At 39.8% G+C, this 18,962-nt stretch overlaps 1 protein-coding gene across 2 annotated transcripts in view; it reads left to right on the top strand.

The window, feature by feature from the left end:
* The window catches only part of Babam2 (BRISC and BRCA1 A complex member 2), a 374,321-nt gene that overhangs the window by 137,491 nt on the left and 217,868 nt on the right, over positions 1 to 18,962 (top strand). For both annotated transcript variants that reach the window (XM_034514429.2, XM_034514431.2), the window contains exon 6: positions 3,603 to 3,677. In XM_034514429.2, coding sequence (XP_034370320.1) covers positions 3,603 to 3,677 — 75 coding nt within the window. The remainder of the gene's footprint in view (positions 1 to 3,602; positions 3,678 to 18,962) is intronic.

The raw sequence follows: 18,962 nt of genomic DNA, 5'->3' as shown, positions 1-18,962 counted from the left end.
TGAACGAGTATTGTATATCCTGCAGAGGTTAGAGATTGTTCACTCTGTGGAGGAGAGTTTCTGTGCACCATGGATCTGTCTCCTGCTTCTTAGCTCCAGCAACCCTCACCACCCTGCTCCTCCCTGTGCACAGCCAGAGCCCTGCCTTGATAGCTGTTCTGGGTACTTGGTTTCCTTGCTCAGTTCCTGTTTTGTCACCTTACTCTGTAAGGGAGTTAACTCTCCACACTGAGGATTTTCAACAAGCAAAGTTATGATCTGATCACAATGTGTTGAGAAGAAAATGAGATGCACCTGAGAAGGTACGGAGCGGTGAAGGCCAATGGCAGAGTCTAGCCTGAGACCGTGCAGCGCCCTCCAGGTGTAGCAGGTGCCAGTGCACATGAGTCGTGACTGCACTTGATTGTCTGAAAGAATGATAGAATTATCATTTATTGCACTGAATAATAAATATTAAGGAAAGAATACAAAATTGGGAATTTTTGTGGTATTGGAGAAATAAAACTTGAATTGGAAAGCATCAGGAGTAGAGATAGATCATTCTGGAAACATTCACATATAAATATTTAAGGTTCTGAGCTCATATGAGGTTTTCTGGAGAGTATAGCAAAGCTGAGAGGTCTTGGGGTTAAGCTCAGTCATACTCCATTGTTTCTAGGTTGAGGCCAACTGGTGTAGAGAAGCCCTTGGAAATGGGGCCCTGGATGCCAAGTAAATTATGTTCCAAGCAAGCAGTGATTGCCCTGCCAGAGTGCTGCTGACAGGACCCTGAGATGAGGACAGGAGTCACCATGGGGTTTGGCCATGAGAAGGTCATTGGTGACCTCGCAAGAGCTGTTTTGGTGGAGTGATGGGGAAGAAGGGTCAACTAGAGAGAAAAACAGAAGAGGAAGTGCAGACTTCGACTAGACTCATTTTTTTTTTCAGGACGATGGTTTTGTAATATGGAACAAAGAGTAAGATGGAAGGTTAGCAAAGAAGAGAAATAAAAGACTGCTTGTGAGATGCTATGTGTGCTGATGGGTGACTGGAGAGAAATGATCTTACAGGAGCAAGAGGAGAGGGTCAAGTGAGAGCATGGCTTCCTGGCTGAGCACTGTACACAGTACCAGAGGAAGACTTTATGTTTTATTTCTGTGCTCTCAGTACCCAACAGCTAGTAGCTTTGAATAAAACTCCATTTAACATGATCTGTCAAGTTAGATGTTAGCACTAGCCTTACTTTGTTCAAAGTATGAGCCCCTTCTTGACAGATCCAGTATGTTTTGATTCAAAGAACCATGGTTCAATAGGGTATGCTAGCCTTAGAGACTTCTACAGGCTAAACCTAACATCAGAAGTCCTGGGCTCAATAAAAGGGAAAGTAGACTAGGATCTCACCACTATTCCTTCACGAGTCACTGCGAGGTGTTTGCAGATCATCCTGTGGCCCTTAAGTCTTCTCCTGGTGTGGGGCTGGGAGTAGCTGCTTAGCTTGGAGAATCAAGCTTGTGCCTCACCTCTGGAATTCCTGGTGTGCCTGTCTCTGTTAATTCCCTCATCTTTGCTTTGGGGTACTACTGATTTCTCCCTTTTCTGTCACAAGGTTGGACTGAGGATGGTGGTGAAATGCTCCATCATTAGCTAGAGACAGGTGAAGGTGGAGATGACGTAAGTGGTGAAGCAAGCACGGAGCCGGGCAGCAGGCTGCTGTCACTCTTACCTTCTGAGCTTAAGTTTATCTTTATCTTCATTTCTGAATTTTCCAGGCAGAGTGTCATGAGAGCCAGGGCCCTGGAGCCAGTTGTTAATGTGCCTGTAGAAGGGAGTGGTGTGATCCATGGAACCATCTGTAAAGCTACATACAGCTTGGATGTAGCTCATCCATCACTAAAAGTTATTTGGGAATGTTCCTGTGCTTAAGCTCTGATTTGGGAGTTTGGTTGAGGTTTTTTTTTTTTTTTTTTTGGTTTTTTTTTTTTTTTTTTTGGGTTGGAAGGCAAAAAAGATACTGTGAACTCTGAGTAATCACACTATGAAAAGATAGCTATTAAATATTAGAAATATTTGTTGAGAAAAATGTTTTTTATTTATGTATACATAATATACATAAATATTGCAATATACAACATTAAATACTACATAAGTGTATATACTATACAAAAATATGTAATATACATAAGTATTTAATGTATATATGCCGTCTTCACCTCTCCTCCGACTCCTCTTAGATTCACACTTCCTTACCCTCCCTTCTTTGTGGGTTTTTTTCCTCCCACAAATGAAGTCAGTCCGTGCTACTCATATATGTTCTTGGACTGAAGGCAGTAGACTGGCTCTTCCTCTTCCAGTATATCTTTCAACAGCTGTCACTTGCCATTAGTTCTTTGACTAAATGTGGACCTCAATGCCCAGCCCCTCTCTCCATGCTGGGATTTGGTCTGGCTTTAGATGGCACAGGTCTTTTGCATGCTGTCACAACTGCTGTGAGTTCCTTTGTGCAGTTGTCCTGATGTGTCCAGAAGACACCACTTCAGGTTTTCACACTCTTTCTACCTCTCTTTCTGCAGTGATCCATGAACCCTAGGAGAAGGGAGATGTCCTATTTAGGGATGGGTGTTCTCAAATATTTTACTGTCTCTACGCTGACCAATTGTGGGTCTCCTTGTTACTTACCATCTATTACAAATAGAAGCGTCTTTGACGAGAGACAGGATGTACATTAATCTGTGTCTCTAGGCCAAGTGGGCAAGCTAGAGAAAGAACCATTACTGAAAGTAGTTTTTAGCTTTTTTTTTTTTTTTTTTTTTGTCAAACATGTCATATTGGAATTCACTGTGTCAGAATTTCAAGCCACACTAAATGCTTGTAGTGAGAGAGGGTGGGAGACTCCGGATCTCACATAGCTTTGCTGCCTTTGCATAGAGTCCTTGGAACCCCGAGATCACGGAATAGTTTTCTTAGAAACAGTGCTTGCCTAGCATACATGAAGCCCTGGGGATGTTCCCTGGTAACACACACACACACACACACACACACACACACACACTTATGCGCACATGAACAAAGCAGTTGTTGTTTATAGCTTAAGTGCTTTAAATTTTTAATTACTGAAAATATTAGTTGATAATAATATTAGTGAACTTTTAAGAGATTAGAAACTTCTGGTTTGTATTGACGTACCGCTCTACATTAGAGGAAGTTTGGTCTTTGTATGGACTTGCACACATCTTATAATAGATGTCGGCATACATGGTGGTAAGTTACAGAGTCATGGCAATGGTATGAATGCTTAGGGAAGCAGATGAGTCTGAGGGGTAGGGTGGTCTCTTCCCGTTTCAGTTTTTTGAAAAATAATATTCATTCATGTATTCTTTTCACAGTTTTTTAAAAAACCCAATACTACTTTTAAAATTCTATCATGCGGTAAAATGAAGAGTTCTTTTGTTAAAACTGTGCCCTTTTGATAGTTTAAGGATTCCTTTTAGTCCTCTTCTACTTATTTAACTTATTTTACTGCCCTATGTCAGGAAACCCTAATAGGAGTTGTCTACATTTTTTTGGGGGGCATAATTGCTACTTATCAATCTGTTTTATATTTTAATCCTTTTTTCTCCCTACAGACTGGTGAATTTTCAGCTCGTTTTCTATTGAAGTTACCAGTAGATTTCAGCAACATTCCCACATACCTTCTCAAGGTAAAACTATGCATTATCAATAAAAGAATGCAAATCAAACTGTGATCATTTAGCTCAATATTTGTATGCCTTGTTTCTTCTCATTTTGTTCAGATAGTGAATTCTAATAAGATGCTTACTGCAGGAAAAGTCATTGGAATTGTTTTCTTCAGCTATTGTACTAACCTTAAAAGTTGTGTAGGCATGAGTTTTTTGTGTAAGGTGATTATACATCAGTAGTATAAATAAATTACACTTGAGAAAATAATTTTTATTTAGTAATCTTGCTGGGATGGAAGACTCATAGATATTGTCCAAGGCATTCTACATATTAAATATGCTTAGAAGGAATTTTATCTTCTTTATGTCAGCAGTTGAACTCAGGAACCTTCAAAGTTGGGCTCTCTCAGAGATTCATGAATCCAATTAGACCAGTATATATGGCATTTGTTAAAGTAGGATAGAGACCTAGGGAACAGTTATTAGGTAAGGGGTCCTTATGTGCTTGTTAGAGAAGAGGTAGTCTCCAAAAGACTACTTGTGGCTAGTGAAAGAAACCAGATAGATCAAAGAGCAAGTTCTGAAAAGGAAATGCCAAGGCAGAGGCCCAGCCTGTTCACATGAGGATTGTGGGTTATGATTTAAGACTTGGCTGGCTGCCTGCAGCTCCTTTTAACCTGTTCTTATTTAGTTTCAGTCTAATCTTAAAATTTCTCTGCCTTTTTGTTTTGTTTTTTCTTTTTGGAGACGTGGTTTCTCTGTGTAGCCCTGGCAGTAGTACTAGAACTCACTTTGTAGATCTGACTGGCCAGGAACTCAGAGATCTACCTGGCTCTGTCTATCAGGTGCTAGAATTAAAGGGCTGCTCCACCACTACCAGGCTGAATTTTTGCCTTTTTAATTTGATGTTTTTTAAGAGCTCATTGTCTTTGTAACTGTTGAGAGAAAAGAAATTAGTAATATCAGCCAGGACTCTGGAGAATGGCTAGAAACTTGCTGTGTTATTTGGAGAACATTTGCATTAGGAACTCCTTGACATGCTACCTATATTTGGATGGTCCCCACCTAATCCTTAGGTCTATAACTGTTTCTGTTGGAATACAAATAAAATTAACTCTTTCAGCTCCTAGGGTTAGCATATGCTTTGTCATGATGACAACAGGTCACCTCACTTTGCTGAAAAATTAGCTAGTGAGGCAGAACTTGTAAGCACTAAGATAGTGTGAGACTCCCTGCTGATTTGCAGAAGTGAGCCTCATTGTATTATGGTCAGTAACTCACCATCTACTCTTAAGTTCATATTACCAATTATAACAAAGGCACTTACTAATGGATTCTTTGATGTTAGGATGTGCAATTTAATAAAATATTCTATTATATGATTTTACTTTTTATTGTAAGTGGAAATGGCTCTTAACTTCAAACCCTGAATTTTACTTTGGTTGAGCTAAGTCAAAGGCTTAGATAAATTACTTAAGTTAAAAACCCAGTCAGTAGAAAAACAGTTTTCCAGCTGCAACTCTTTATTCGCAGGCGACAGAAATTGAGCAGAAACTCAGGTAGACTAAAGGGAAAACTTCCTCTGCTTCTGTAGTCTGTCTACACAGCAGCACACTAGCCCTGTGTTTCACAGGTTTCAGGTCGAGTGGATTGACCTTCCAAGTCTGTTCCTTTCGGGCTCAGTTCTCTGCCCTATCTGATGTATTTGTAGGGAGAAAATGGTCTATAGAACAGCAGAGAGGCTACTGAAATATCGAAGTGTGATTATTCATCATTGTATTCCAACAAAGAAAAATTATTTTGTAATTATATATATTTGACCATGGAGAGACAGGCTCTGTGTCTGAATCCATGAATTTAGCCAAACAAAGATGAAATATTTGGAAAAAATGGACCTCTACTAAGTATGTACAGGTTCATTTTTAGAGAGGGTTTATAATTACTCCATAATATGGTATAGCAGTTATTTGTAAGACTAGATATTTGAAGTCTATGGGAGGATGCACACAGGTTATGTGCAAATACTCTATCATTTTATATCAAAACCTAATTACCAGGCAGATTTTGTCATCCATAAGGAGTCATGGAAGCAGTCCTGCAAAGATGCTCATGTATGCTCTTTCTTATATGAAAGAGTTAATCATTAGAAGAGACTGCTCTTAATTTTTTTAGAGTGAAAACTGGTTCTACATTCTTAATTTTACTATTTGCTCTGTGTGAAATATTAACCCTAACAATACAACACTAAAAATGCATTGTCTTTTTTCAATTGTTTTCCTAAAAACTACATTTTAAAATGAAAGAAAAGATTCTAATTTTCCTACTAGATTTTTTTATTAATTGAATAAGAAGTAGTCAGATTCTTCCTCTCTCCTATCTCCGAGAGGATGCTTCCTTCCCCCAACGAAACCTCCTCCCTCTCTGGGGCCTCTCAATTAGACACATCTTCTCCCACTGAGGACAGACCAGACATTTTCATTTCTGATTTTGTTAATTTGGATACTGTCTCTGTGTCCTTTAGTTAGTTTGGCTAAGGGTTTATCTAGCTTGTTGATTTTCTCAAAGAACCAGCTTTTGGTTTTGTTGTTGTTTTTTTTTTTTTTTTTTTTTTTTTTTGGTATTGTTTTCTTTGTTTCTAATTGGTTGATTTCAGCCCTGAGTTTGCTTATTTCCTGCCATCTACTCCTCTTGGTTGTGTTTGCTTCTTTCTAGAGCTTTCAGGTTTGCTGTTAAGTTGCCAGTGTAAGATCTCTCCAATTTTTTTATGAGGGCACTCAGTACTATAAATTTTCCTCTTAGCACTGGTTTCATTGTGTCCCATAAGTTTGCATATCCTGTCTCTTTGTTTTCATTGAATTCTAGAAAGTCTTTAATTTCTTTATGTCTTTCCTGACCAAGTTATCATCGAGTAGGAAGTTTTTCAGTTTCCATGGATATGTGGGCTTTCTATTGTTTTTGTTATTGAAGTCAAGCCTTAGTCCATGGTGATCTGATGGGATGCATGGGATTATTTCAATCTTCTTGTGTCTGTTGAGGCCTGTTTTGTGACTGATTATATGGTCAGTTTTGGAGAAGGTGCAGTGAGGTGCTGAGAAGAAGGTATACTCTTTTGTTTTAGGGTGAAATGTTCTTTAGATATCTGTTAAATCCTTTGGTTGATACTCTCTATTAGTTTCACTGTATCTGTTTCATTTCTGTTTCATTGACCTGTCCATTAGTGAGAGTGGAGTCTTGAAGCCTCCTGCTATTATTGTGTGTGGTTCAATGCATGTTTTGAGCTTTAGTTAAGTTTTTTTTATGAATTTTTTTATGAATGTGGGTGTCCTTGCATTTGGGGCATAGATTGAGACTTTCTCTTGATGGAATTTTCCTTTGATGAATATAAAGTGCAGTTTTCTTGGAAAACTTTTTTCCAGCCTTTTACTATGAGGTAATATCTCTCTTTGTCATTGAGGTATGTTTCTTGCATGCAGCAAAATAATGGATCCTGTTTATCTGTTATCTTCTGTCTTTTTATTGGTGAATTGAGTTCATTGATAATAAAGACAGATGATTGTTAGTTCCTGTTATATTTGTTGTTGGGAGTGGTATTATGTGTATGTGATTCTCTCCTTTTGGGTTTGTCATGAGATGATTAATTTCTTGGTTTTTTTCTTTGGTGTATATACCCTCCTTATTCCAGAGCGTTTCTTCTAGAATCTTTTGTAGGGCTAGATTAGTAGATATATATTGTTTAAATTTGGTTTTGTCATGAAATATTTTGGTTTCTCTATCTGTGATGATTGAGAGTTTTGCTGGGTATAGTAACCTGGCCTGGCATTTGTGTTCTCTTAGCAGACTGTATCTTTATATAAACTGTAGTTAAACTCCTATTGGTGGGAATCTCTTTCCTAATATCATAGGAAATTGTCAAATGTCACTATACTGGGGGGCTAAGTAGCAATTATTTCCTGCTGGTAGTGTGTCTCAGTTACTATTGCTGTGATGAAACACCACTATCAAAAGCAACTTAGGGAGGAGAGGACTTATTTGGGTTATATATCCTGAATCATACATAGTCAATTGAGGGAAGCCAAGGTTGGAACTCAAACAGGACAGGAACCTGGAGGCAGGAGCTGATGCCAAGGACATGGAGTTTTCTGCTTGCTGGTTTGATTGTCATGGCTTGCTCAGCCTGCTTTTGTTTTAGAACCCAGGACCATCAGCCCAGGGAGAGCACCATTTACAATGGGCTGGGACCTCCTCCACCAATTACTAAATAAGAAAATCCCTTACAGCTCAATCTTCTGGAAATATTTTCTCAGTTGAGACTCCCTCCTCTTGAATAATTCTAGCTCGTGTCAAGTTAACATAAACTAGCCAGCTTATACTGCATATGATACACATAACCTTGCAAAAATATCAGCAGCAACATTTCTTTGGATAAGAAAATATCACACAGTCTACATAGTTGTAAGTGTCCCTCCACAGGGTATGGTCAGGCCAGGCCAAAAGCAGAGCCAAAATCGATTTACTGTGACTGAAGTATACAGACTTCTGGTTTCTGTAGTAATTTTACTGGCTTCGTTTTATGTGATACAGTGAAACTATTCATCCCAATGGAATGCTTGCTGAAATTTTGTTCTCCTGTGGAATCTGAGTCCTGATACTATGAAAATGAACTGCAGGTGAAAAAGCCAAACCTGTCAGGAGACAAGGCGGTCATCTTTCTTCTAAGGCACCCACTGTAGCTGTCTAGTCAGTCAGGATGCACAGGGAAAAACACAGTTCACTCTGCCAAGTAGAAACAGGAAGCAGATGTGAAGGTAAGCCTATTGGGATATGTTTAGGAAGCTAAGACAGGCAGAGAGTTACAGTGAGTGCCCTGCTTGCTAGCATACAGTGGTTTAAGCAGCTCACGAACATCGAGGCAGTGCTGAAGTGTCCCCGTTGCTGCCAGTATGGATTGTTCCGGGAGCAGCTTCCTCAGCAGCACCTCACTGTCCTTAATAGGTTAAGCCCTTGCCACCAGCTTTCTTTCAGTCAAACCCAGTTTAGCAGATGCTTTTGGGGCCAGACAGCTTCTGAGAGACAGTGGCTCTGTCTTGGTGTCCTGTAGTGGGACATGGGGAGAACGGAAATGAACCTGCAAGCCTGTGCTTCATCTAGCCCAGAAGCTGCTGTACAGCTAGAGTAGTTTTCCCTGTGACAGGAGGCCCTGATGTGCCAGACATGCAGAGGTTTGTGTAAGGAGCCCAGAAGCTCAGAGTTTTAAGTTTATGAATAGAAAAATGCCTGCCTTTTTAAATGATGGCAAAAATAATTATTTTTACTTTTATTTATATATTTTGTGTGTGTGTATTTTCATGTCAAGGCATGTATGTGAAGGGAGGTCAGCAGACAACATACAGAAGTCATTTCTCTCTCTTTGACATGTGGGTTCCTGGGCTTGTTGGCAAGCATTGTCACCCACTGAGCCATTTCTCACTCTCTCTCTCTCTCTCTCTCTCTCTCTCTCTCTCTCTCTCTATATATATATATATATATATATATATATATATATATATATATATATATGTATGTATGTATATAAACCCATGCAGAGGTCAAAACAAGCGTCTTCATGTCAAACATTTCTTCATGTCAATTATGACCCCTGGATTGTGATAGCCAGCAAAAATGAAAAGCTGGTTTTCCCTTAGCCTGATTTGTATGTTCAGTTTTTGAGGTAATGGCCCAAAGATAAGGGACTTTGAACTAGGGTTTTAGTCAATATCTGAGCCCCACAGAGTCCTGTGCTGTTATGATCTACAGCAGAACCTCCCAAATGGGTAGCATTTGGATTTGATGTTCAGTCTATACAGAATACCTCAGTATTGACTTAGACTCAGATGGTACTAGGATTGGGAATCTCCTCCGAAAATCTAAGTGCCGATCATTGTCTTCAAGTACTGCATAATATAATTGATCATCTAGTTAACAACTATCAATTGGAAATAATTAAGTGCAAACCGGGAACCTACCTATATAGTAAACTTTTTAAAAAATGCATAGATGGTATGAGAACAGCACAGAAAACTCTAATCTGTAAATTAATATTGATTGACCATGTTAATTTGGGGAGTAGATAATCATCTAGACTCTGGGAGAACATTTTCCCAGGAGACTAGTGAGGAGCAACACTGGGAAGGTGAGTTAAAAGTGTTCTGCTAGGGCATTATCTCGGGCCTCATTAAAAAGGTGCTCTGCATCCCTTATGCTACATTAGCATGGGTAGCTTCTGAGTTTATTTCTTTGGCCCTCTTCCCTCCTCTGTCCAGTCCCTCTTCAGCACCATTGCTAGCCTTGTCTGTTTAACTTCCTCTTGAAAACAGTGGTAGTTCCTTGCTGGGCACTCCTCCTAACGTCCACTCGCAGACGCAGTGCTAATTTCACAGCTCTATAATGTGAACTTTAAAATCTGAAACAGGCAGCTTTGTAACTGTCCTGCCAGGACCGTGAGAATTTCCAGTGGTGTCATCTTCCCAGCCCGGGAGTCTGTTCTCTTCAACTGTTTTTAAAGAGATGTGAAGGCACTAAAACAGTAGCGTCCCATGCAGAAGAATTGCACAAAAGGCTTTTGTTTCAGAACCCAAGGAGACACAACTCATTTGTACATCGCATCCTGGATTGAGAGAGTTTTTAGGAAAAACACATGGACTCTGTTAGCACTTTTGCTTTATCTGTTGTGTTAAGGTTTTGTCACTATCAGTCAGCAGCAAAGACAGACTATTCACATTGAGGGCCACTTTCCATTTTCATGTCCCCTAAGTTTTGTCCTGTTTCTGTCTTGCCTTAAGTCTTTCTTCTGACACTTTGACCCCTTAATCTTGAGGCTTGATGAAGACTGAAGATCTTTATTCTATAGACTCTACAGAATTTATCCAGAGATATAAACTGTAGTTTTCCTGTAAAGAAATACCATTTAAATTCACAATACAGGCTTAGAAAGAAAGCACCTTAAGAAATGCTCAACATCCTTAGCCATCAGGGAAATGCAAATCAAAACAACCCTGAGATTTCACCTCACACTAGTCAGAATGGCTAAGATCAAAAACTCAGGTGATAGCAGATGCTGGTGAGGATGTGGAGAAAAAGGAACACTCCTCCATTTTTGGTGGGATTGCATGCTGGTACAACCACTCTGGAAATCAGTCTGGCGGTTCCTCAGAAAATTGGACATAGCATTGCCTGAGAATCCAGCTATACCAGTCCTGGGCATATACCCAGAAGATGCTCCAACATATAACAAGGACATATGCTCTACTATGTTCATAGCAGCCTTATTTATAATAGCCAGAAGCTGGAAAGAACCCAGATGTCCTTCAACAGAGGAATGGATACAAAAAAAATGTGGTACACTTACACAATAGAGTATTACTCAGCTATTAAAAATAAAGAATTCAAGAAATTCTTAGGTAAATGGATAGAACTAGAAAATATCATCCTGAGTAAGGTAACCCAATCACAAAAGAACACACATGGTATTTACTCACTGATAAGTGGATATTAGCCCAAAAGCTTGAAATAGCCAAGATTCAACTCACAGGCCACATGAAGCTCATGAAGAAGGAAGACCAAGTGTGGGTGCTTGGGTCCTACTTAGAAGGAGTAACAAAACACTCAAGGGAGCAAATATGGAGACAAAATGTGGGGCAGAAACTGGAGAAGGGGCCATCTGGAGACCATTCCACCTGGCTATCCATCCCATGTGCAGTCACCAAAGGTAGACGCTGACGTGGATGTCAGGAAGTGCATGCTGACAGGAGCCTGATATAGTTGTCTCCTTAGAGGTCTGCCAGAGTCTGACATATTCATAGGCAGATGCTCACAGCTAATCACTGATCTGATCAAGGGGTTCCCAATGGAGAAGTTAGAGAGAAGACTGAAGGAGCTGAAAGGGCTTGTGGCCCCATGAGGAGAACAACAATACCAACCAACCAGAGCTCCTCAGGGTCTAAACCACCATCCTGGGAGCACATAGAGAGGGACCCATGACTCCAGCTATATATGTAGGAGAGGATGGCCTTGTCAGGCATAGGTGGGAGAGGAGATCCTTGGTCCCATGAAGGCTGAACACCGAGTGGGGGGGAATTTGAGGGCAGGGAGATGGGAGTGGGGGAATAGGTGGGGGCACATCCTCATAGAAGCATGAGGAGGGGGGATGGGATAGGAGGTTCCTGGGTGGTAGGGGGAATGGGGTAAGGGGATAAAATCTGAAATGTAAATATAATATCCAATTTAAAAAAGGAAAAAAATTCACAATACACATGAATATGACCTTCTTACTGATAGTCTGTCTGCCTTTGAAAAGTGTAAAAGCTACATTAGTTGAAAATAACCATTTCTTTCACATAATTACAAGAAATATGTGATATGTGGTTGAAAGTATTTGTGTAACAGTCATATTTTGTGCCTTGTCAAGGATCAGGTCTTAATAAGTTGGTAGAGCTTTGAAACTTATCATGTTTCTGCCCTTTGCTTAGGACTGGTGAAGGAGTGAGCACTCTGTATCTCAGGGAACGAAGTCTTGCATTGTCCTTTACAACTTAGCAGTGCTTGGAAATCCAGGCAGCTTTAGCCGTTTTCTAGAAAGGCCATGCGTGATCTCTCTCCCAAATATTCTCTTTATTTAGCAGTTGGAAAGCACGTCAGGGGTCACTGTTGGTTAGGCTTTCTTCTCAGCAAGCATCAATTGTGACCCCAAGACCTTTTCATCCTCCTAGTGTCTGTAAACTTAGAAGTGGACCCTAGTCTTTGTCTCTCTCTGTTTCTGTCCCCGTTTCTGTCTCTGTTTCTCTGTGTGTGTGTGTGTGTGTGTGTGTGTGTGTGTGTGAGAGAGAGAGAGAGAGAGAGAGAGAGAGAGACAGAGAGACAGAGAGACAGAGAGAGACAGAGACAGAGAGAGAAAGAGAGAGACGGGGGGAGGGAGGGAGGGAGGGAGAGAGAGAGAGAGAGAGAGAGAGAGAGAGAGAGAGAGAGAGAGAGAGACTTAAATAATGCCTCTAAATTTGAGACCTTTTACTTGAGGCAATTTTTTTTTTTGATCCAATAAAGTCACACTTAATAAGCAGTCTTTAGAAAGACTGTTTTAACTCATTCTTGTGCAATCTGGCTTTGAAGCAGAGCAGTTGTCTGGTGCTTGAAAGGGGATAATGAATTCATGTGGATCTCTCATCTTCTTATCTCAAGGGAAATAGTTTATGTTTAATCAAATAGGAGGGTGCATACTTTTATAAAAGCAGGAATGTGTACCTAGAAGAAAACACATAAAAGAAGTGTGCTGTGTATTCCAGTAAGAAGCCTGATCTATCCTTGATAACTTGGAGCCAAAATTTGCATTTGGGACTTAATCATGCAGGAGCAGGAGATGGGCTGAACATTTTACTCTGCTGGGAAATGCTGGCTGTTTCGTCATTAAGTATGGGACTTGTGACTTTTAGTTCATTGTCCTTGTCATGCCTCCCTTCTCTAGACAGAGAAGCCAGACTTGGAGAACAGTTCTCTCTAGCTAAGGGCCAGCAATCTCTAAAGGGCATGATAGTAAAATTTTAGGCTGATGTGCCATATGGTTTCTGTCACAGCTACTCTGCTGTCATGATCTGGAAGCAGCTACATGCGATATGTAAATGAGCGAGTATGGCTTTGGTCCAATAAAACTTTGTTTTCCAAAGCAGGCCTTGGGCTGGCTCTTACTCTAGATTATGGAAGGAGTTATTTCTGTACAAAGAATTGAGGTAGATCATGGATGGATAAATAAGTGGATCTGACTTGACAGGTGTGCGTGGTTGAGGCACTCGTCTTCCTGAAAAGACTCCTGAGAGCCATCTAGACTTACCTACCATACGGTGACAGCAGTAAGCCCCTATGCTCGAACCAGATCCATAATGGCCTTGATTTGGATTTCCTGACCTCTTAGACCATAAGAAATAACCTACCTTTAAAAAAAAAGCCATTTAGTTATGTAGTATTTTGATAGAGCAATCAGAAATGACTAAGATGCTGGACATAGTGTTATTATATGTTAGGATTATTGGGGATGCCAGGGAAGTAAAACAAGACAGCACTTAACAACTTTCTCTTACAACTTTGAATTTTAATAATCTTCCAAAGGTTCTTGTATCAAATGTTTGTGGTCCAGGTCCAAAAAGTAGATGGAGTAGAAGATGCTGAGGTCATTGGAAGCACATCCTGGAAGGGAATTATGGTTCCTGTTCTCTTCCTCGTCTTCTCTACTTTGCTTCTTGTTTATGAGATGATTAGTTTTACTCAACAATGGGCTCTTAAGTGATATATTGTCTTGTTTCACGTCAAAAGCAGTGGGAAGAGTTAATTATGGATTGAAATGTGCAAAATCATAAATCCAAATAAGTATTTTTTTCTATGTTACCCTAGTATGTTAGCTGCTTTTCTTATTGTTGTGACAAAACACCTAGTAAAGGCAGCTTCAGGAAGCCAGGGATTGTTGTATCTCACAGTCTGAAGATGCAGTCCCCCATGGCAGAGGAAGGGTGACAGCAGGAAGAGAGCACAGTGCTCCTTCCCTTCTGCTTTCATTCAGACCCGGTCCTGGGCCCTGGGCCCATGCAATGGTGTGGCCCATTGTTGGGTGAGTACCACAACCTCAGGTAATCTAATCTAAGAAATCCCTGATAGCTGTGCCCAGAAGTTTCTCTCCTAAATGTTTCCAGTTCCTATCAAATTGGCAATCAGTATGAACCACATATCTTAGTTACAGTTTTTACTATTGTGATAAAATGCCATGACCAGAAGCAACTCCGGGAGGTAAGGCTTTATTTCATCTTCTGATTGTAGTCTAACATTGAGTCAGGGAGAGAAGTCAAAGCAGGAGTTGGAGGCAGGAACTGATACAGCAGCCGTGGGGAAGAGCTTACCGACTCATGGCTTTTCATGGTTTGTTCAGCATGCTTTCTTATAGACCAGTCCAGGACGGCACTGCCCACCCTGAGTTGCGCCTTCTCATATCAATCATCAATCAAGAAAATGCCTCACCAGGTGTGCCCGTGGGCATTGCTCACTTGAGGTTCCCTCTTCCCAGATGACTCTAGCTTGTGGCAAGTTGACATAAGGCTATCCAGCACACCTTCACACTCAGGTAGTTTGTTATACTGATAGGAAGTTAACTAATGTGACTTCTGAGCTTGGAGAAAGTACAGAATAGAAATGGTTGGGATATTATTTAGTTATCTATGCATATTTAAGAGTGTTAAATTTGTTACTTATTCTTTGTATTACTCTGAAGAAAGGATCTCATTTAAGTTAACATAAAATTATGTTATTCATTTTTTCCTCTCATTTTTTCCCACCCAGAGTTCAGAAGTAAATAACTCACCCCAAATATCTAAATGTAACACGTTGTAATTCTGACATCAGTGCATTTTTGTCTGAAAAGTGAAAAAGAGTCATGAGCTGTGAATTTTCTCATTTTGATTTTTTTATTGTTTTGTAGTTTAATTTTCCTTTTTAAATGGTTGGCTTGTGTTTTAGTTTTTAAAATTAAAATCATAGAATGTACGAGATCTCAAGTGATTATCAGTTAACCTGACTTAGTCCTGTCCCATAGAGAATGCAAATCCTGCAGTACATTTTGTTCTGTTACAGTGTGCTTTAGTAAGACACATTAGTTCATACGTAATTGGTAAACAGTGGAAGCATGCCAGCATAATGCAAACATTGCCGTGGTTCACAGTTGATTTTTTTTGTACATTAGCATTTTGACCAGTAATTAATAACAACTGAATGCAGAATGTACCACTGTGACTGCCATGTGAGCCATCCATTAAAGCATTGTGTATTATACACGATGTCCTTTCAACTCCATACCCCCTGATTAGCACTCACTCTTTATTTAAGTGATTATTGTCTGCTTTCCCATCATTGTGGAAACTAAACAACCCATGCTTTTCTTTAGAGCACCAGTGTGTTTTGTCCAAATCTTCTGCTCTACATGATTTCTGATGACCATTTTCTTCTGCTTTCCCCCAGAACTCCACACTTCCAGTTTTTCTTCATAGTCTAGCATTTGTCTTTTTTTCTGAAAAGTATAACATTGTGGAGAGAAACTAAAGAAGATCTAAACAGATGTTTGCACGTCAGAAGACTCGATATTGTGAGATATCAATTCTTCCTAAATTGTTATATAGACCTAACACAATCCTAGCAAGTCAAAATTTTAGCAGGCAATTTTTGTAGAAATTGACAACCAGATTTTAAAATTTATTTTGAAATACCAAAAACCCAGAATAGCTTACACAACTTTGAAAAGGAAAAGCAACATTGTAGACCCACACTCTAACTTAAGGTTTGTCATAATACATATGAAGTAGAAGAGGAAGGGGAGACTACTTAGTTGGAAACGGGATCCGGCATGGGGTTGGCAGGAGGGAGAAGGACACCGCTAATGAGTATGAATGAAAATACTACTATGAGACCCATTACTTGGTGTACCCACTTAAAAGTCAATAAAAATCGTGGACAGTATTAAGGTATTTGCAAACAAACAAACAAACAAACAAACAATCCTGGCTGTCGTTTTCTGTTATAGCAATAAAAAATAGAGTAAGGAAATATAATATTCATCTGGACCAAGTCCCTGAACATCTAAATCATAAATTATACATTGGTAATGGTGCTGTCATCTGTTGATCTGTTGTTATAGATTAAGACTGACTATCTATCTATCTATCTATCTATCTATCTATCTATCTATCTTGTCTTATGCTGTGTGTTGACCTTGTGGTCATGTAATACCTACTTGCTGTTGGCAATGTATGTACACATTTTCTTGGGGTAGGGGTTGAATTCTGGGTTAGTTTTTCAGTTTTCCTTTTAGCATCCTAGCAAATAGATTTGACAAGTAGATTTTTTTTTTTTTTTTTTTTTGCCTTCTCTATTCAACTCATTGCCTCTATGTCTCATTAGAGGCTTGTAGCACATGTCAGGTGATAGCTGCCCACTGCTTACTACTGCTTCTGTGCTGTCAGCGATTGATGCCCTCCTGGCTAGTGCCAGCACACACTGTACTTCCTCATCTTATCTGTAAGGATATCTTCAGGTACTTCTGAGTGGAGTGGTAATACCCTGACTATAGTTTTTCTCAGATTTGATTGCTTAGTAATAGTCAATTTACCATAAAGAGACTTATTATTAGTAATCTGGATGATCTGTATAAAGCCATGGAACAAAATAAAATATTCATAGCAGATCTATGTTAACCACTGATTTTTGACAGAAGTGCAGAGTTTGTTCAGAAGTTAAAAAAATAATCTTTTGAACAAGATGATGCTGGAGCAATCAAATATCTCTATAGATAATAAGGCTGAGGAACTTAAATCTAAAACTTTACATTGTGTACAAGAACAAGACATGATAAACCCCCATAAGGCTTATGTTCTCTTTTAAAGTCAGTTTACATGGTATACATCAAAAGGTTAGTTATTAGAAGCCAGGCATGTTGCCACTTTCTGGCACTTGGGAGGCAGAGGCAGGCAGATTGTGTGATTTCCAGGATAGCCTGGTCTACATAATAATTTCTAGGCCAGTCAGGGCTACTTAGTGAGACCATGTCTAAAACCAACCAACCAAACAAACAAAAACCTACCCCAAAACAGGACAAAAAATTAAGTATATTTCAATCCAGATAACATCTAACCAAGAACTCTTTGAGGTTTTCAATCCTTTTGAGGGTGAGTTCTGAACAGTTTTAGAACGATTGCTGTAGACTTTTGCCTGTATATTTAAGTGGATTCAGTTAAACATACAAATATTTCCAGACTTGTTCCATGCTTAATAATGATAGTCCTTAGACCGGAAGGCTTCAGAGTTGCCAGCTTACACCAGTGTAGTTGTCTTTTGAAATCAGCGCTACCATGAGCAGCTGGGCTCATGAACCCTAGAGCTCTAGTGTAGCAAAAGTATCCCTGGATTAGGCACATTTGATTGAGAGTTCAAGTGTGGAACTCTCAAGTGCTTGTTTCTTGGGCATCTAGTGTCTGCCATTCTGAGTCATGACTCACAGCAGTCTCGTTTATTCAAGGGGTATGTGGTTTAATGGCGTATATAGAGAGGGACTTTGCTCAGACTCTTGCTACTGTTAGGGGAGGCAGTGGATGTTTGATTGATCTGCCTTATGTCTCTCTTATCCCTTCCTCCTATGATAGCATCTCATGCCCAGGGTGGGCAAGTAGATTTGTGAAAGAGAAGACACACACACAGAATATTGCTGCTGTTACTGTATGCCCAGATGTCTCCTCTCTCCCATCCCCTCAGTTCTGGTAGGGTTGATCAGCACAGTTGCCTTAATGCCTACAACAGGTTAGGTGACCTCAACTGGACCAGTCAGAGTCTTGGAAACTAAAGTAGGAAGGGAAAAAATCATTTTCTTTCCCAAGATGTTTTAATGCTAAAGAAATTTGATGTAGGACCATGCATAGCTATGTTCTTCATCACCTCACGTCAACATGTCATATAGTAGAATAAAATACAAGCTACTTCATGCAGTGTAACAATTTCTAGTGGCCACATTAAAAAAGTTGCAAGGAAACAACTGAACTAGTTTTACTCTGTTGTTTAATGTATTATATATTTTCAAAACATTAAAGTATATACTAAAAATAAAAATAATAAGCGTATATAGTGCTTTATAGTCAAGTTTTGAAATTTTTGGCCACCTCTCTGTTCAGTGTGGTCACATTCAAGGGCTCAGTAGACACATTTGCTTGGTGGCTTCCCTATTGGACAGCATCCTGCTCTGAGGGGGAACAAAGGCAACCTTCATGGATGAAGAGCAAAGGTGAGAGGTTGATGTAGAGGGGGAAAGGGTCCTGTTGAGGGTGAGGGTTAGGCTTTAGTGGCTAGTATAAGAGAGGTCTGTTGGTTATCACTCCTAACCAAGCTTTATTTTCGAGTCTTTGAGAGCCTTTAGAGTTTTCTATTAGGTGACCTTTCTCTCTCTTTTATGTAGGGTGAGTTAGGTTCCTATCAGCTTTAGTCAGAAAAATCTTGACTCACACAATAGAGCACTGTTGTCTTCATATATTTGACAAAAATTAGCTCAGAGAATGTGGTAACCAGGATGGTTCTCCAAGATTATCCTGTTTGTATGCCATAAGTGAGATATGGCATGGGTTCAACCCAAAGTTTGTCTTGGTCAGGCTATGCTCTCTACCATGGACATTTCCCTCAGAAGCTCCTTCTAGAATGGGCATGGCTTCTTTGCATGCAGGAATGCGAATCAGTTCCTAGCATTGTTACGTATTCATTGCTCAA

Source organism: Arvicanthis niloticus, chromosome 11 (genome assembly GCF_011762505.2).
Source record: "Arvicanthis niloticus isolate mArvNil1 chromosome 11, mArvNil1.pat.X, whole genome shotgun sequence".
NCBI classification, from domain to species: Eukaryota; Metazoa; Chordata; class Mammalia; order Rodentia; family Muridae; genus Arvicanthis; species Arvicanthis niloticus.
Note: the sequence above shows the minus strand (reverse complement) of the source record. Positions and strands in the feature narration are given on the sequence as shown.